The sequence below is a fragment of the Myodes glareolus genome, chromosome 10, assembly GCF_982192425.1.
Source record: "Myodes glareolus chromosome 10, mMyoGla1.1, whole genome shotgun sequence".
NCBI classification, from domain to species: Eukaryota; Metazoa; Chordata; class Mammalia; order Rodentia; family Cricetidae; genus Myodes; species Myodes glareolus.
In genome coordinates this window covers 73,177,372-73,198,290 of record NC_142035.1, presented here as the reverse complement: position 1 = coordinate 73,198,290, position 20,919 = coordinate 73,177,372, and the positions used below count along the sequence as shown (strand labels likewise).

The 20,919-nt window shown below is 39.0% G+C and overlaps 1 protein-coding gene across 4 annotated transcripts in view; it reads right to left on the bottom strand.

Moving 5' to 3' along the window:
* Elp4 (elongator acetyltransferase complex subunit 4) overlaps window positions 1-20,919 on the bottom strand; it is a 201,508-nt gene that overhangs the window by 64,880 nt on the left and 115,709 nt on the right. Inside the window, exon 10 of one of the 4 annotated variants that reach the window (XM_085696736.2) lies at window positions 271-333. The exons of 2 other annotated variants lie outside the window; for them this stretch is intronic. In XM_085696736.2, the coding sequence (XP_085552862.2) occupies window positions 286-333 (48 nt within the window). In that variant the 3' untranslated portion in view covers window positions 271-285. Of the gene's footprint in view, window positions 1-270; window positions 334-6,204; window positions 6,359-20,919 lie in introns of those variants that run through there. One more of the 4 variants, XM_085696734.2, reaches the window with a different exon arrangement.

The window sequence follows — 20,919 nt, the reverse complement described above, 5'->3', positions numbered from 1 at the left end:
TTGACTTCATAAAGTATAGAAAAACAAGTAAGGATTCTGAAACAGGGACCACTGACAACGAAGACACTTGGGAATACCATGTCAATTACCCGAACAAACTTGAGATGCTGGAAATAGCTACCTTTCATGGCTAAGATTCAAGTGTCAGCACAGTAAATCTGGGGAGGCACATGACAGTCTTTTCACATTGGCAGGGTATTAAGTCAATCCACCATATCTCACTGAAAACCAAGCAGTTAGGAGGCAGAGGCAGGACAAGCCTTGTGAGTTCCAGGATAGACTGGTTTACACAGCAAATTCCAGAAAAGTCGGGGCTACATAATGAGACCCTGTCTGAAAAAGAAAAACAAGAAAAAGTATGTAAGAAAACCCAGGGCCATAGTTGATGTCCAGGACACTTGTCATCGAGAGCCATGTGGAAGATCAGGGTTTGGTAGGCAACCTCACACCATGTAAGTTTCTGAGGACCGTGCCACACCCAGGGAAATGCTGATCTCGGTGGCCAGTGCTGTCACCTGGAGCCATGGAGACATTTGGGCACAGGCTGCTGCCTGGGGCCATATCTGGGTCTGTGGTCCTGCAGAGGCCAGGGTCTTGGGTGGTGGCTATGGCTCCAGTTGCCACCACAGAGGGTTCTGTGGATGCCTGGGTCTAGTCAGTCACCTGGGACCATGTTGCTGCTGGGGTCGTGCTGATCTGAGGGGCCAGTGCTGCCACCAGGGCTGCGGTGGCATCTGGGGCAGAGCTGCTGGTGAGTCCAGGTCTGAGGTCCTGCTGTAGCTGGGGTCTGCGTTGATGCTCATGGCTAGTATTAGCATATGGTTGATCAGAACCATGTTGTGCTGAGCTGGTTCAGTCCTTCACTGGCCCTGGGATGGCTGGCCCTGTCCCTTTCTGGATATTGCAGTAGGTAAGTTGGCCCTACCCATCAAGGGAGAGCTTGCCTCTATACTTGGTAAAGATAGTTCCACCCCTCGCCAAAGGCGTGGACTTCACCTGGGGATCATACCAGAACTAACCCTGTGGTTGGGGACACAGGTGAGCTGACCCCGAGGGCACAAGAGCTGACCCCAGCCCCCCCTTACCTGCTATGTTGGGGCATGGGTGAGGGAAACATGCTTTCCTCTACCCCTCACTACCTGGGGCAGGTGAGCGAGTTGGTCCTGAGAATGAGAAAACTAGTCCTGTCCTATGCCAACTACAGCACAGAAGAGCAGGCCCTGCATTTTGCCTGGGCAGCTTACTAGAGCTGACCCTGTTGTGTGTGTGTGTGTGGGGGGGGGCAACACAGGTGAGCCAGCCCTGAGAGCTTGAGAGCAGGAGACCCTACCCTGTGCCCATTGTATGCCCCTAGAGCATTCAGTAGAGAGGGCCCTGCACCTTGCCTGGGCAAAATAGTAGAGCTGATCCTGATGGCATGAATGAAGGTCTTGAATTTGAGGACATGAAGGTCTTGAATTTGAGGACATGAGTGCAGAACTGGTCCCCCTCCTTGCTGTAGGCTGCACTGGGTGAGCCAGCAAAGGCAGTGATGGAGAGCTCATCTGGGTAGTGATGATGAGGGAAAGCTAGTGAGCTGATCAACCCACTTACTATGTAGACCCAGGACCAGGGCTATGGGTTGGTCCACCCTAACATCCCCCAGATCTGTGAACTATGAGCATGTGAAGGGATGAACCTATAGATCTAAAACAGCAGGATCTCCATGACACAGGACAACAGGATATCCAAGAGGAGTCCCAGTGAGACCCCATTATCAGTGGTGTCTCAGATGCCAGAGGCCTTGAGTTGGATCAATGAACCATGGTAATGAACACTTGAAAGTAAAGATGAACAGACTAAAGGGTGAACTGTGTCTCAATGGGTTACACTACAAGACAAGATTATTTTTTGTTTTTATTTTTATTTTGTTTAGTTTTTCTCTTAAATTTGGTTTTGTTTTGCAGGGGAGGTTGCAAGGGTGGATGTGAAGGGACAGGGAGATAAGGTGATCAGAATGCATGAGGTCAAATCCACAATGAATCAAAACAAAGAAAAAAAGCACTACAAAGTATCTTAAAAGGGGTACATGGTCAGATAGGCAGCATTGACTCTGCCTAGTAAAGACTGCTGTTTCCTAGGCACCAGGGACTGTCCCAGGTCTGTACGGCAGGTAGTCCTCTCCACAGAGATCTCATGATGCTAACACTACTGTTACTGTAATTTTACAAAGGAGAAAAAGGTGAAGAACCTCACCTCCACTGACGTAACAAACCAGTGGTGAAAAAGATCTGGTGGACTATCATGCCTACTCCCAATATTACAAAACTGGCCGATAGGCTGAGGGGTTTCAAGAGCTCCATTTTAAGACACTTGGAAAGAAGTTTGAATGGGGGCAGAAGTCGTGTGTGGGTGTGTGGGTGCCTGCACACATGTACCACAGTGCCTATGTGAGAGGAGTCCCCATTCCACTTTTACCCAAACTCAGGTTACCAGGTTTGCCAAACAAGTGCCATTACCCACTGAGCCATCTTTCTGGCCCAAAGATCTGAAAATTTCAAACAAGACTCCATACAAAATGGTTTACAAGCTTAGGTATGAATATGTGACTCATCTTTACAAGGCTTCTACCCTTTACCCCTTAGTTTATTTATCAATTAAAAAGTCCATAACATCTTGTAAAGAGCTGTGGAGTCTCAAAACCACCCATTAGGCTACTAGTGTAAATGGTGTAGGAAGTCCTTTTGTCTGTGTGTTGCTTTTCTTGGTTAATGAATAAAGAAACTACCTTGGCCTGTTGATAGAGCAGAAGTCAGGTAGATGAGGAAGATGGAACTGGATGCTGGGAAGAAGAGGGGCAGAGTCAGAGAGATGCTATGGAGCAGCCACCAGAGTCAGACATGTTGGAATTTTAGCTGGGAAGCCACTGCCATATGGTGATATAAAGATTAATAAAAATGGGTTAAATTAAGATGTAGGAGTTAGCCAATAAGAAGCTAGAGATAATGGGCCAAACAGTGTTGTAATTAATATAGTTTCTGTGTGATTATTTTGATTCTGAGTGGCTGGGATGAACAAGCGGCTCTTCCAGTTACATGTAAATATTTCATTCTTCAGCTATGCTGTGGGAGAAGAGAGGTTGACAACTATTCTTCAGAACCTTACAGACATTCTCACCTCCCAGAGCAGTTAGCTGATGGCAGAGTGGTGAGCATGGAGCGGAGTGTGAGAACCTCAGAATCAATGCTCTAGACCAGTAGTTATCGTCTTCCATGCTGTGGCCCTTTAACATGGTTCCTCATACTGTGGTGATCCCCAGTCATCAAACTATTTTCCACAGCCATAAAATTATTTTTGTTGTTACATCATAATTCTAATTTTATTACTGTTATGAATCATAATGTAAATAATCTGTGTTTTCCAGTGGTCTTAGGTGATCCCTGTGAAAGGGTCATTCAATGTCCAAAGGGGTCTCAACCCACCAGTTGAGAACTACTGCTCTAGACGGTGTGGGTAGAGGAAATATCCTTCAGGAATGGGTACACGAGGTCAACAATAACAAAAAGTGTACCTGAATGTTGGCTTTGCTATTGAGAAGCCACATGATACTGATAGAGTTTCTTAGAGCGTCTGGTCTCTTCTTTATATTAACATGAAGATATGTCAAACACTAGTTGAAGAGCCGTCTGGTCTATGCCAGTAAAAAAGCAACAATGATAACAACATCGTGATGGATTTCTGCCTGAGGAAAAAGCCCAAGGAGGTACAGCTACAACAGAAGGATGGGTGACATGGGGAATAGTTTCTAGAATGACTGACATTAGGTAGACAAATATGGGCAATATTTCAGTGAATTATTTGTTTAAGCCAAATGACAACAGCATTCCTATATATCTGTGTACATCAGCTTGAAAAAAATGATGTACCTAGCAATTTGATTCTTTGTGAAGAGTCCCATATGGTGTCAGTACTTTGCATATTTTGTTATTGTCTTGAGTGGCAATAATTATTCATATGACTGTCATATTTTTTAACAAAGTTATTAACAGAAATGAAATTTATTGTTTTTGGACAAAAGTAGGAAATTCAGGGCCAACAATTTCTTCAAAGCAATAAAGGAATGATTTTGTATAAATTAATGCAGACATTGTAATCTATTCAGAATAAGATGATTCAGGTGGCCTGGTGAGATAGCTCAGTGGGTGGAAGTACATACGGCCAAACCTGATAAAACTCACAGTGAAAGAACTGATTCCTACCAGCTGTCCTCTGACCTCCTCACTCTTTAGCCAGGCACACATGCTCCTCCACAAATAATGCAACTTAAAGAGATGATCTAGGTATAATTAGGATAACTATCTCATACATGAAATGGTATTTTTATCCACCTACTCCCTCTCCATGTGTTTACCTATGTGTAGGAGTACATGTGGAGGCCAGAGGTTGATATCAATTGTCTTTCCAGGTCACTTATCCATTTTATTTTTTGAGACAGTGTCTCACTGAACCTGCCACTTGCTGACTGGCTAAATTTACTGGTCTGCAACCCTCAGGAACCTTTTATTTCTGTCTTTCCAGCACTTGGTTGGGTTATAGGCATGCAAGGTATCCAACTTTTCAAGTGGGTGTTAGGGATCCGAACTCAGGTGTACTGGTTAAATATGTCAACTTAAAAAAAAATATGTCAACTTGATGACCTCTAGGATCCCCTGGGAGATGTGCTCTGTGCATGCCTATAGGGGACTACCTGATTAGTTTATTGATGTGGGAAGATCAGGACACTACAGGTGACAATTATTCCTGGCTTGGGATCCTGTGTTGTATAGAGGACAGAGTGAGCTGAGCACAAGTTTTCTTCTACTTCCTGACTGTGGATGTGATGTGACTAACTGCCTTAAGCTCTTGCCTTGACATACTATACTCTGGAGCCAAGAGTCAAAATAAACCTTTTCTAAGTTGTTTTTTGTGTTTTATCACAGCGATGACAAACAACTAGACAGTGGGTGACAGGGGTAAGAAATCAGGTCATTAAGCTTACATGGAAAACACTCTAGCTACTGAGCCATCTTCTTAGCCCTATTTACTTTTTCACAAAGCAGAAACCTCAGTTTGAGTACCAGTAAAGCCTGGCAACAGAGCAGTTGTAAATATGTATGTCTTTGAAAAGAAAGATCCTATTGGCTGCTGAACAAACACTGTTTGTCTATTTTGTGCATTCTCAATTGCAGGAAGGTGAAGGAGATCTCCTGGAATGCTTCCCTCTACCTTTTTGGGGCCTTTTAATTTTCCACACATCATGTGTAAGAGAGAAACCACTAAGTCCCAAATACTGAGCAATTCAGCTATCAAAGAGTATGAGGAACTGTTCCTACACCTTTGATTGAATTCTGGCTTTGGCATCTAGTAGGCATTTGTTCGTGTGCAGGGAACCTTTTCTAAGTCTCAGGTCTCTCTGATAAAAACAAAAACAAAAATGAAACAAAAATAAAAACAAACAAACAAACGTAAAAACCAACCCAGCAAACTGCAAGGATTGTTCTGAGGTTTAAGTGAGATAACACATATGCATGTGTGTAGAATGATCATTTACTTCTATGGGAGAAACATTATTTTGGTTTCATTTCATAAGAACTATCCCTATCTGACTGTTACACAGACTGTAGAGACTTCTGTCTGTTAATGATTACTTTTCCAGATAGGCAGTGCGGTGTTCCCTGGTCTGAGTGAAACACTACAACCACCACAACAGATAAGGCCTTGTGTCAAGTTTATCAATCATGCATAACATCGTATTTGATTGTCACAACAGTTCTCCTTTCTTCCATCTAAGCAGTGAGGAAACTGAGGCAGAAAGGCTGGATAACCAGTAAGTGGTAGTGCTCATGTTCACACTGAGTCAATGGGACTGCAGGTCTCAGTGTAAGTCAATGTGACATGTTCTTTCATAGCACACAGAACTGGGGTAGGAAACGGGTGGCTTTATTCACTTTCCTGTTACAAGCAAAAGTAGGCAAGCTTTCACATACATAAACCTCCAGGTTTCTACCCTCCATTCTGACAAATATTTCAACTAAAAAGAACATATGAAAACAAGACTGTCTCATCACTGGGCTAAGTCACTCTTTTCAAATGGGTACAACCTGGCTGAATCTAAAAGTGTTTTCATATAGCAAGAGAATAGCAATTAATAATTACTAATACAATCATTGTATACTAAATAGTGCGAACAGGAAAATGTGTCCAGTGTACCATGATGACCTTTGAGCAAGATGCTTACATGCCACAGGGGTTGTGCTCAGCGACAAAGCTAACCAAATGCCATGATGGCAGAAGACAAAAGTCTGTATATAGAATGTTGATCTCTTAATAACAGCAAAATCTGCAAAAGAGAATTAGAAAGTCTATTTTTTTATTTTTAAAACCCACATGAACTTGTTCTCTTCATATGCTAGCTCAAATTAATATAACATGAATGTTGACACTGCAGATTCTTGAGAGTTCTGGGTGCATATTGGTTTACTCTTTACAAATGAGTTACTATATAAGAGTAATATTGAAAATTTCCAGGAAAATTTGACAAACTGCATGTTTAATAGACATTTACTGAATACAAAGTATACCTAGGACTGTGTTGTGTAGATTTGAAACATATATACTGTGACCTTCCTGTTCTACTTGCTACATAAAGTCTTCAATTAAAATCTGACAACTGTATTCTGCCATGAAAACTTTCTCTAGTGTATCTGAACCTTCCTTTTTATTTAAACAGAAAAGGGAGGTAATGTGGAATTCCCCTCTGTATGCTGTGGTGAATATAGAAACTGCCTTGGCCTATCAATAGGGCAGAACTTAGATAGGCAGGTAAAACTAAACTGAATGCTGGGAGAAAGGAGGTGGAGTTGGAGAGAAGCCATGTAGCCACACCAGAGACAGATACTTTACAGAACTTTACCCAGTAAGCCACAGCCACATGGTGATACACAGATAACTAGAAATGGGTTAAATTAATATGCAAGAGTTAGCCAACAAGAAGCTAGAGCTAGAGTCAAGTCTCTTGCTAACCCTAAAATAGCTCCCTTAACTAAGATATATACTTCCCTGCTCCCATATCCACCCTTCCTCCATCCCAACCGTCCCATTCTCCCAAGCACTTCCCATCCTCCCCTTCTTACTTCTCTCTCCCCACCTCCCCTTACCCCCACTCCACCCCACCCCCAATTTCCCAATTTTTGCCTGGCAATCTTGTCTACTTCCAATATCCAGGAGGATAACTATATGTTTTTCTTTGGGTACACCTTCTTATTTAGCTTCTCTAGGATCTCAGGTGTCCAAGGAGATGTCCCCAGCTTGTTCCTTGGGCAGCCGAGGAGAGGGTGCCTGAACTGGCCTTGTCCTATAGCCACACTGATGAATATCTTGCATATCACCATAGAACCTTCATCTGGTGATGGATGGAGATAGAGACAGAGACCCACATTGGAGCACTGGACTTAACTCCCTAGGTCCAAATGAGGAGCAGAAGGAGGGAGAACGTGAGCAAGGAAGTTAGGATCACGAGTGATGCGTCCACCCACTGAGACGGTGGGACTGATCTAATGGGAGCTCATTAAGGCCAGCTGGACTGAGACTGATGGAGCATGTGATCAAACCGGACTCTCTGAACATGGCTGACAGTGAGGGTTGACTGAGAAGCCAAGGACAATGGCACTGGGTTTTGATGTACTGGCTTTGTGGGAGCCTAGTCTGTTTGGAAGCTCACCTTCCTAGACCTGGATGGAGGTGTGAGGACCTTGGACTTCCCACAGGGCAGGGAACCCTGACTGCTCTTTGGACTGGAGAGGAAGGGGGAGGGGGATTGGGGGTAGGAAGAGGGAAATGGGAGGAGGTGGAAATTTTTAATAATAAAAAAAAAGGAGCTAGAGCTAATGGGCTAAGCAGTGATTTAACGAACACAGTTTCTGTGTGATTATTTGGGGGCTATGTGTTCGGGAACCAACAAGTGCCCCTACTCCAACAATCTGGTAAGATTTATTTGCGGCCCAAAAGACCATAGTAATAAGAAGAAAAATGAACAATATTTCAAGCAAAATGAATGAATGCTTTGTAAAGTATAAAAGATTGCGTTCACCTTCAGACTGGAGATCAGACTCAAGTACTTGGGTCATAATTTTCAGAGGTCAAGTATTTTTTGGCTAAATAAATAGAAACTTGGTCCTGGTAATCAGGTATGTATCTCCTATATGTGAGGATGAAGGTGGAGCTAGGGAGGGAGTACCACACTTCATAGCACAGCAATGGTAGAATAATTGCATATTCACATACGTAAGGATTAGTGGCATGGTATGTTTCTTTGTAAGAAAGGATGTTAATATTTGGATGGATGCAATTACTTTAGGGATAATGAATTTCTACAAAGCATCTGTTTTTTCCCAAGTATTTTGGTTAAAGCCCGATTTGTGTGAAAATGTAAATAACCTCTTGCTCAGACTAAGCATCGACAAGCTTTGACAGATGGCCCCATTTCAAAATCATTTGCTATCCAAAACTCTGTCAACTTCTTTCTTTCAATCAATCATGGTTTCATGTATTTCTATCATAAATGTTTAGAATTCAGTGCATTGGTGGAAATCACACAATTCAGTAATATTTATATTTAATTTAATTTGGGGAAACCTGATTTTTTTTAAAAAAATAAACACATGCCACTAAAACGCAGATAATTATGAAAATTTTAACCTAAACATAAAATTAACATGAAAATACAATAAGAATGCAAAGACTGAGTGAGGAAAAACAAAAATAAAACTGAAAAACTATTTTGAGTCTCCCTGTGACTATTATTCTTCCCTCTCCCCTCTCTATTACACTCAAGAATGTGGACAGAGGCTGATTGTGGCTATTCTATACTGTCTATTTTCTTTTCATAAAAGTATTAAAGTTAACTAAAGTTCCATGGCCCATATCTCTGAAAATCCATGGCACTAGCCACCTAGAATCCTCACCATGCCAAATGCCATGAACCCCTAATGCCTACTTCCTACTACTCATTGCCCAAAGCATTTGGCAATGTTCTCTGTTTTATTAATTCTGATGAGACTCCTGTAGAGTGTTTTTCTTCTTTTCCTTTTGAATTTAAATGTTTTCTGATCTTATTCAAATGAGTTCAATTATCAACTGCAAGCTATATATAATGGCTTCTGACATGGCTTGGATATACAATAGCCTCTAAAGGCCATATATTGAAGTTTTAGTATCCAAGTGGTAGCATGTTTGAATACAATGAGATCATGAAGCTGTTAACTTTACCAAAAGATTAATCCATTGATGAGTTAGACTTGAACGAGTTATTAAAAGAGGGAGGGCCTGGTCAGAGGAAATGGGTTGCTGGAACATGCCTTTGAAAGATCTCTAGGGATCCTTCTATCTAGTCCCCTTTCCTCTCCGTTTTTTCCTGACTGCATGAGGTAAGATTTCCTCTCCAATGTCTTCTACCATGCCACGGGTTTAAACGTAAATCCCAACCAAAGATTGAAATCTCTGAAGTGAAACTTTTCTTCTTAGTTTTGTGGCAGTGACAAGAAACTAACGCACTTGTCAAATTTCTATCTTTGGGTCATATATCTCCTCTGAACAAATCCGTGCACCCAGATATTCATAAATTGCTTCCACATCCATGATGTGTTAAGATGCACATTTACTGTTTCTTATTTCAGTACAAGACATCTTGACACCTTAATCTAGTTATCAAAATTAGAAATATGAGAGATAACTCAGACTCCTCCCCTTCACTAGGCAATTAAGTTCATTTCATTTTATTAATTTCTGATAGGTTCCTTCCTCAGGGAAGACCATGTCGAGGACAATGACAATCAGCCTCTTAAAACAGTTTTATAGTTTTTATAGTTTTATATAGTTTATATAAACTTTTTATAGTTTAGATAAGTTGTAACTTTTCATATTGTTGACAGAGTAATACTTCTAAAACAAGTATGATCCATTATTCTTGCATAGACTACTTAAATAGTTTTATATTACCCTGAGAATAGAATCCATAATTGTAGATAGAAAAAAAATGCAATCTGGTTCTTTTGTTTTTTGATAGGGTTTTTCTAAGAAACAGTCCTGGCTGTTCTGGAACTCACTCTGTAGACCAGGCTGACTTCAGACTCACAGAAATCAGCCTGTCTCTGCCTCCCAAGTGCTAGTATTAAAGGCATGTAGCACCACCCCATGGCTGATCTGGCTCTTTTTTTGGAAGGTTTTCTTTTTTAAAATCTTACCACATGAAATGACTAACTCCTTAATTTACTACTTGGGAAGATAAAGCTAGATTTCTTGTGAGTTCAAAACAATTCTGGGCTACCTACTGAGTTCCAGGATAGTCTTGGCTGCGTGAGAACTTGTCTCAAAACAAACAAACACAAACAAACAACTAAATAAGCAAGCTAGTTGACTAACTGAAGTCTTAATGGGGTGGATTCTTGTATCTAGTAAATATGTTTGAATTTAGGAACATTAAGATCAGAAGCTTCTCTACATTACAAAAAAAAAGCAAACAAAAAGTCAGAACTATACATGTGTAGTACTGATAAGAAGTGCACAATTTAATATAGGCAAGTCCAGCAGTCATTTCTCTGTGGGTTCTGCATGTCCAGTTTATCAGGCAGTCTAGGCAAGAGCAGTTTCTTGCCAAATGGCCAACCAACTCCATAAGGAGCCTCTTTGATGCCCATCTTCCTCTTGAAGTAGATTGGTGCTGCCAGGACCAGACATGTCTCATTGTCATGAAAAACCCTAAGTTATTAAAACATTTTAAATGCCATATTCTGTAGTCTTTGAAAGATATGAAGAACTTGCCTAAGGTGAGATGATCCTTCGGGGTTCCTGTTTCATGAAAGAGTTTGTGAGACATTCTGCACAACACAGAAGAAAGTGACTGAACTGTCTTTAAAATTTCCTGCTTCATGGAAACGTCTGCTGGATACTATGGCCTTTAGGCTAAAGATGGATGCCCCAATGGTACAGAAGAACTTTGGGTGACTGTACAGGCAGTGAGATGTCTCTGTCATTTCTAGAGTTTTGGAAGTTGCTTACTTCTCGTTTATTTAGGTAATATTATATCCTTTTGGAGTCTTTGATGGAGTTGAAGAATAGATACTTATAGTTATAGTTTTCCTTTGTTATGATAAAGGATAAAATAGATATAAATATTGTAACTGTAATTCTTGCTTGATACCTGTTATATGTAATTTTACTATGTTAAAGAGAAAGCCTTTCTTTTTTGTTTAAACAGAAAAGGGAAAAGGGTGTAGGAGGTCCTTTGTTTATGTGTTGCTTTCATTGGTTAATCAATAAAACTGCTTGGCCTGATAGGGCAGAACTTAGGTAGGAGGAGGAGACAGAACTGAATTCTGGGGTCAGGTAGAAACCTGGTGCAAAGGAAATGCCCACAAATCTAAAAGAATGACCCCAGCTAAGATTTCTAGCAGTAGTGGATAGGTAGCCTGAACTGGTTATTTCCTATAATCAGATTGGTGACTACCCTAATTGTCATCAGAGAGCCTTCATTTAGTGACTGATGGAAACAGTTACAGAGATCCATAACCAAGCACTGGGTCAAACTTGGGAATCCTGTTGAAGAGAGGAACAGAGGATTGTATGAGCCAGAGGGTCAAGGGAACTCACAGCAACAACTAACCTGGACTCACAGAAGCTCATGGACTCTGGATTGACAGCTAGGGAGCCTGCATGGAACTGACCTAGGCCCTCTATATGTGTGTGACAACTGTGTAGATTGATCTACCTGTGGGACTCCAAATGGTGGAAGCAAGGCCTGTCCCTAACACTTTGGTTGGTTTCCCGGAACCTATTCCTAATATTGGGTTGCCTTGCCCAGCCTTAATACAAGGGGAGGAGCTTAGTCTTACTTTAACTTGATATGCCTGCTTTGTTGATACCCATAGGAGGCCTGCCCCCTTTTGAACAGAAACAGAAGAGGAGTGGATTGAGGAATGTGGAGAGGGAATGGGAAGAGAGGAGGAAAGGGAAACTGAGGTTGGGATGTAAAATAAATGAAATATTTAATTAATAAAAGGAACAGGTGCTATTTTAACAGATATTTGAAGGCACTGCACTGGGGGTGTTACTTTTGAGAAGACACAGAAAGTAACATTCCAGGAAAAGAGAAAGGCAGCACAGGCCCTGAGATTTAGGGTGTTCAAGCAAGGAGGCCAGTGTGGCTACACAGAAGAAACAGTATGAGAGGAATTGAAGCTAAAATCAAAGTTAAACAGTCAGCTCACACAGCAAGAAGAAAGGAAACTACAAAAGAACTTCTGAGGTGAAAATTGGTAAGGTAAGAAATGGCATAATTATTTCAGCTCCTGCATGAAAAGGGCCTGAGGGCAGTCAGGGCTAAAAGCAGAGGTCTGGTTAAGAGGCTGAGGCTCCAGGCCACGCACGGTGGTGATGTGGACTGAATGATCCAATGAAGGTGGTAAAATGGTTTTAATTGTGAGTATATTTTGAAGCATAAGTCAGCAGTTAAAATGGTTCTCTGTCAGAGTGAATGCTGGGTAAGCAGTGATCGTATTCTAAGAAATGCAAGGGGCACATCCTATGAAAACACAAAAAGGAGTAAAAGCAGGGCTTGTGCTGTAACTCTTGCAAAATTGGTCTAGGAATTAAGAACAGAAATCATGGCTAGTGTGTATTTCCTATAGTGCCCACTTAAACATTTTATAAATTTATAAATAGGGGTATTTGTTAGTTTAGTTTTGTTTTCTGAGGCAGCGTTCTCGTTCAGCCCAGATGACCTTGCCACTTGATCTTCTCCTACCTCTCTAGTGTTGGAAACACAGGCATGTGCCATCATGCTTGCTTCAATATATTTTAAAAACATGAAGTGTGCTAGTCACTTTTAATACACCACCTTCTCATTTAACTTGTCTGGCCCATATTTTTTCAAAAAGCTTTTTTGTGTTTGTACAAAGATTCATTTATTTTTGTGCATGTATGTGTGCTTGCTTGAGCCTATGTGTAGCACATGAGTGCAGGTGTACTGGATACTCCTGGAACAGGAGTTACCAGCAGTTATGAGGTGCCCGATGTGGATGCTGGAAATCAAACCCAGATCCACTGCATAACAGTAAGCGCTCTTACCTGCTGAGCTCTCTCTCAAGAGTTAGGCCCTTACTCTTTATTTCTAGTTGACAGTTTTGATTTTTCTTTTATGCAAATAATTTATATACTGAGGAAGCCAAAGACATAAATAAATGCCCTCTTTTAGGGCAGAGGTAAGAAAAAGAGGTAATAATTAAAAATTTGGCTTTAGTAATTTCCAAGTCATATTTTTAGCATGCTGTGCATAACAAACATCCAACACTTTAAAAGACAGATGATTTAAAAAAAAGGTACTAGAATTATTAATGTTACTGCCATTATTTGTGTGTGTATGTATTTATGTGTTATCTGTATATGTTTGCACCCATGCATGTGGAGGTCAGGGGTTAAGTTGGGACCTTATTTAGCCTAGAGCTCATCCATTTGGCTGATTACTCAGTGCTGGGGTTAAAATGTACACTACCAGATTTGGCTTTTATATGGGTACTGGGGATCTGAACTCAGGTCCTTATGCTTGTGCAGCTGGCACCTCATCAACTGAGCCATTCCCCAGCCTTACTTGCATTCTTTGAAACAATACTCAGATTTTAGAAATATGACAGTCAAAAATGACTCAATATAAAATTAAATTCTTTTTGAAATTGTGTTTTTAAAAATCATATTTAATTCTGTGTCTTTTATTTGAGAGATAAAACATGCCCTGACACTTTTCAGATAGGCCTTATATGATGACCTTGATGCTCTAGAAATAAGGCCCTACTTTCATTTGCTTCTAATATTAAAGTTTATTACTCGCAAGATGAACACAAAACTAGTTGAGAGGTCAAACTAAAATCACAATTCATACTAGTGGTTTTATAAATAAGACCTTTCCTTCTATATCAAGTGTTTTGGCATGGCTTTCCAAATATACTTATAACACAGACTTCTACTTAGAAACATGTGTTTCCTTATTTTCTACCTTTTATTAAAGGAATATGTCAGATGAAGATGGTGATTATTGAGAGTAACACATTAAAAAGTTTCCTACTGAGGCGGCAAGAGCATGCAAGCAATTTAACACACAATTTGTAACTTTTTCATATTCAGTAAGTAAAAAACGTTGTCTTCAGTGCTCTGATGTGAATCTTTTCTTAAATAAAATGTACTATAACATTTATACTGTCAAAAATGACCCAAAGAGTCATTACAATTAGTCTCAATGTACCATTAAAATGCCATTTTTAATAAATTTTTACAAGTCTTCTTGTTTATTCCTATTAAAAAGCAATTCCATTGACATGACTTTGTTTCCAATGCAGCAAATAGACGTATAGATCACTAATATTAGCCACATGGAATAAAAAGATCACAATTTTGAAACATACAACACTTCTTGTGGTTCAAAGGTTACTTTAAAAAGTGAGGCGAATTTTAACAAATAAGAGGGTCTTGAAAATGGGAGTATTATATGAATCAACCCAAACAGTATAATGAATGATCCTCTAGAAAATCCTTCTCTGAATCACTCAACTGAGTAAAGTAACCCAATTACCATTTCACTAGATAAACAGTTAAAAAATATGGAGAATATTAGCATAAAATTCTGTATAGAAGACTTTTCAAGACATTTTTGGTCTTTACACATAATTTTCTTATGAGTAATATCTTCTTTATATAAAGATTAGCTTTTTCTCCCATTTTTTTCCTTCCCTCCCTCTTTTCCTTCTTTTTTTGTTGTCTGGGAGTGATCCCAGGGAGTGGGGGGGGCTAGGCATTCTATTACACACTCTATGAGTGACATCCTCTCAACCTACATATATAATTAAGTCTGAAAGTCTAAAGTTTAATACACACACACACACACACACACACAATTTTTTCTATTCTCACAGTAGTTTCTTGACTTTTCACATTCTGTTATGTTTTGTGCCCTTTAAGAACACTCTTGTTTGGTCTAACATAATTTCACTTAAATAAATAAATAAATAAATAAATAAAATTATGATTTATAACTAGTAAGGAAGAATATATGTATGTATGAATAATCAGATTAGCATTTTGCATTGAAAATATAATAATAAATGCTGGGCATGGTGGTGCATACCTCTATTCCCAGCACTAGGGAGGTAATGGTTGAGGCAGGCAGATTTCTGTAAGCCCCAGGTTAGCCAGGGGTACATAGTGTACACAGTGAGAGTCAGCCTATCTCTCTCATTTCATATATATCCTAACAAAAAACTACTGACATGTCTTGAGAATTTTATTCATTGCTGGATTACTCCTTCATATTTAAACTCCCAATTATATACTTAGCTCATACAGAAACCACTTGGGTGACTTGTATTATTATTTCCAAGCCACCGAAGCTTAAAAAAATGAAGTTATATGTAGTTTTTAACAATCCTAAAATAAATAGCACTTTAACAAATGTCATCATTACAAAATTCTCTTTCAACAAAATACAAGTCCCAGGGCTAGAGAATTGGCTCAGCAGCACTAGTTGTTCTTGCAGAAGACATGTGTTCAATTCCCAGCACCCACATGGCAGCTCATAACTGTTTATAACTTCAGTCCCAGGGGATCTGAAGCCTTCTGACTTTCAAAGGAACCAGGCATGCATGTAGTGAACATAAATACATGTAGGCAAAATACTCATAGACATAATTGAAAACAAAATTTATAAAAGCCAAGCCCCAAATGATGCTTTAAAAAGAATAATTTGATACAACTCAATATAAACAAATGATCTAAAAAACCCTCAGAGATTCCTATACTAGAATCCACTGGCAGAGAAAGTATGCTAGCTCCACTCCATGGACTTCTTAGAGCAGGCTCTAAATGATGTGCCGGTAAAGGCAGGCCATGTGTATCCTTCAAGAAAATGTCTATAGGTTTTCCTATGTATATGACAAATCAAGGTGGAAGAGTAGACTTTACAATTATCTTTTCCTTTACACCTTAGAATGCTTTTCACTACAAAACCAAAATGAACAGAAAGAAGGCAGCTAAATGCCAGTTCTTGCTTCCAGCAGTTCTTGGTAGGAGTAAGGTGGCAGGTCTGCAGCAGCCCCACAGCAGTAGTCCCAGAGCTGACAGGGCTACTTTAGATGACTGCTGCTAACCTGTAAGTCACAGGCTTGATTAAGTTTAGAATTGATTTAAACTTAGAATTCCAGTACACGTGGGGAGAAGCTGTTTAACACAGGCACTTTGGTATCTTGAGGTGCTGTGGTCAGCCATCATCAGGTGCTCACAGTGCCATCAGGAAGGCTGTCATGAATGTACAGTTTTAGGATATTTATATTCACTCACCAGCATCTAGACATTAGTGTGTGTGAAGGTTATTAAGGGCAAGCTTAGGCTAGGATTTTGTGGTGTACCTTTTGATCGCATGGGAAGAAAACAGGAAAGGGGCGAATATTATTCATGTCTAAAAGTAATTATTTTCTTTGAGACCTTAAATCCATGCAACAGTGTATGATACGTGATAGCTTAGTTTTAAGGGCTAATAATGAATGATGTTTTCTTAAAATAGTTTAAGTGATATGACATTAATAATTGTTTACTTCCCATTGCAAATCTTAAAATACTTTTTAACAGTGACACATGAGTTAAATAATTTCTGCCTTTAAGCTTGTATATCAAATGAGATATAAAATTCATCTTCTAGGTTGTATGCACTAGCTTAGAGACATACTGACAACCTCTTCTAGCACTTATATCCTTTAGGTATCATGTTTCAATATGCAAACATTTAAGCAAAGAAACCATTCAGCTAACTTTTATGGTTCTATTTCGAAAATCAGGCTGATGTATAAGGGAAATGATGGCTCTTTACTTTCTATCTGAAATCTTTAATTAAATTATAAGCATTATACAGTTGAGAAGCATCTTAAATTAGGTATTATCTTAGCTCTACCTTTATTTACTTTTATATAATTATCTTGATGAAAGATATAATTATAGCATTATGCAAAATTACTAATCCTTTGAAAAAAAGGTTTCCTATGTGATAAACACATTGCATATGGAATCAGGCAATAAATCTCGGATTAAGATAGGTAAGGGTTACAAAAGCAGGAACTGTAATTCCCCCTTGTTTGGTTAGAAAAAAATAACCTCGAAAACCTGATTTTTGGAGAAATATTTTATGAATAAACTTAGAAGATAAAATTACAGTTTCATGAATGATATAAATGGATATTTTAATGATAAAATGAGAGGGAACTACAACAACCATGACTTTGGTACTGTGGAAAAAGAAAAAGGCTCTGTAAATTTAATTCTTTATTTTGTATTATTGAGGAGTGTCCTATAGAAAAAAATTCACATTGTAACATCTCTGGGGTCTGCAGCATCAAACTGTTACTCTTAAAGGGGAAGGAGTCTCCTACTTAGAAAACAATGATGCACACTCTGAAACAATTAGAGGGAGAGATATCTTTCTCCAAACTGCAGAACAGTTTCAAATTCTCTAAAGGAAAGGAGAGAGATAACAGAGACTCAAGATTGTACAAACTAAACTTTAAGCCATTATCCTAAAATAATCAATCATGTTTCACACAAGTGATAATAAATATAAATGTATATGGACTAGGCACAATCAATATGTAAGCTCCTGGGATATCACTACCCAATGCTATTGAGATGTTATCAACTTGGCACCTCCCCTCTATTTGAAAAATGCATTTACAATACTCAGTGGCTTTGGCCTTTATTATCACATGTCTACAGTGACAAGAGTAAGTGAGAATATAGACTAGAGCAATGCACCCTTCGTATCACATGTCTACAGTGACAAGAGTAAGTGAAAATATAGACTAGAGCAAGGCACCCTTCGGACGTCATCAGAGAATCTTCTTTTTGTAGCAGATGGCCATTACCATAGAGACCCACACTGGTCAAGGTGCAGAGAACAAGACACTGAAGAATGCTTAGCTCTGAACAGGACACCTATATCACATGCCCTTCTCCCAAGGTACAGGGGTTGTTACGAAAAAGGGGGCAAGAAAGGCTGAGATGTGGATGACTACAATGAAAGAGTGTTTTCTAGTCACTAAAGAGAAGTTATACACAAGAACTCAACAGTTTTGAGAGCATGTACAAGATTTGGGCAAACTCAAGCCAACAAAATCCCAGCATAGAGGCTTTGAGGAGGTGGTGATGAAGTCCCACCTCACGTTGAGGAGCCTAGCTATTGGTAACTGATAGCTACTTGGAGGGGAAGAATTAGGGGTAGTTCAACACACTCCTAGTGGATGGTTGTATACTCCAAAGTATATAATCAACATTAATTGGACTGGATTTTTTTTTAATGAAGACTCAAAATTGGATAGGTATAACGGAAGGTGGATATTTATATATGACACCTTTAAATTTTAAATAAAATTATCTGATAGTGTTTTAATGCATCAAGTATTATGCATTTTTCACTAACAAGGTAACGTTGCCTACGTCAGAGATTTAGAAGGAAGTCAGTGTATTTCAAGTCAATGTGAGTGGGATGGAAAAGGAGACAGAAAATCTTTCCTAAGAAGGAAAGATTGAGCTAGATGTTAATTAAAAAAAAATCCAGGTTAACATGGGGGAGTATTCTAAGTACAGGCATAAATCCTTAGTGATAAGAAAGGGTGCGGCAAGTAGAGAAGATTTAAGCAGGCCAACTAGGGTTTGCAGGGCTGATTATTAGTGCTCTTTCCCACAGGACTGAGAGCCCTGACCCATATTCAGAGATGATTAAAGCTTACAGATATTTACCAGAGTTATAAATACTACTACTTCTCCCACTAATTCTATGCACATTTTCAGAACACCTATTATGTCCTTCATCATGTGGTAGGTGCTAAGGTGCATCAATGGCAAGGAAACAAACCTTTTCTATCACTGGTTTATAGTGTGACATCATACAGTGACAGATGTAGCTGCTATGAGGTATTTACAAGGTAGTTTGGGAGCACATAAGTAGGCTACCTAACCTAGTTTTGAAGAATAAGGAATGACAATGTGAGAGCAAGAGACATCAAAGTTAAGACTAAACTACAATTAGGCAGACTTAGTCAAGATACTTGCAAGAAATGGCAGTGTTTCTGGCACTGACAAAGCACCTGGAAGTGTTGCAGGAATGAGCCACAGGGAAGAATGCAGATGAGACAGGAAACTGCAACCTGAAGCTCAATCCAATCCATAAGGCTAGAGAATGAGTACAGCACATAGAAAAGCACTGGGCCAGATTAAAAGTTCAACTTTAATTTTAATCTAATCTTCTAGATATTTATGAACAAATCAGTGAATATCTCCTGTTCCTTTAACTCTTACATGAAGCCCTGGAAGCTTCAAATAGGGATGTACCTTATATAAAGTGACATTTTTTATTGTTCCATCTTAGGCCAAGATATTCAAAAGCTGACAGATTTCGTACACTTGTCTCTATGGGACTCTTAAAGACAGGCAGACAGATGGACAGACAGACAGATACACATATGGTACTAATGGAAATTCCACCCTGATAACAAAAGAAAAAGAAGACTATTTTAAATAACAGCATGGAGATTTATTTCTTATTTATGAAGAATGCAGACATGCGATGAGCGCCGCCAATCATCTTGGTCAAGAAAGGTCTGAAGACATCGAATGTGCCACAGTGACGACACAGGTGTTTTCCAGATGATTTCATGTAACTTGCTTATTAGTGGGTATGATCGTTTTACTTTGCTACAGTTTTTAGTAGGAGTCATGGTGCATTATACTTAATAATTTACATATAATAAAGTGTGTGCTATAAAAGTTTCTATTGCAATGCATATGAAAAGTATTATTTATATTACCTAACATATCATTACAATTTGCTTGTTTTCTAAATTTATTATAAACCACTTTTTTAAAAAATATGAAGCAATTACATTTTTGGATTAAAACTTCAATAATTATCATTAAATTTTTGGGTTATTTACTGTAAAGCAATGTAATATCAACTGTTCTGATTAGAAAATAGATGCTTGTGGGAAAAATGAAAGGATTTTATTAAAAAAAAGTGATGCAGATGCACTCTATAACAATGAAGTACACTAAAGATCATGTAATTAGATGGGAGGAGTAACTGGGTACAATCAGATGAATGGATCACAGATTTTACTGCCTAAGTAAAAGAAAAAAATTGCATAAAATTAAGACAAAATTTTATAGAGTAAAATTAGTACAATACAAAATACAAAATAGTGTGCAAGATGGGTTTTTTCATTCAATTGTTTTTGGGACACAGAAAGAATATATATATATATATCTAATTAACTTTACTCCTTTACAAGCAAATGCTGCTGTATTATATTACGGTACTCACTGGTAGAAGCCACATAGTTATGAACAATATTAAGAAAAATGTGGAAATACATAATAGTGCATTTTGATGACTGTAATAATATTTTATTTGCCTTTTAATAAATAAAGCTTGCCTGAAGTTCAGAGAATCAAACAGCTGCACTGATCAGCCTTATAGACCAGGCAGTGGTGACACACACCTGGAATCTCCTCTTACGTGTGTGTGTGTGTGTGTGTGTGTGTGTGTCCTAGTAACGACACTAGTTTGCCATAGAAACTGGGTGGTAGTGGTGCACGCCTTTAATCCCAGTACTAGAGAGAAATATAAGACAGGAGGAGACAGCTCACACACACAGTCTCATTTTGAGACTCCTGGAGGCAGGATCGCCATTTTGGATTGAGGTAAAGTAAAAGCCAGTGGCTGACTGTTTTGTTTTTCTGTCCTTCAGGCTGAATCTCAATTTCTCTCTAGGTTTTTATTAATTGTGCTACAGATGACATTTTTTTCAAGGTATTTATCTT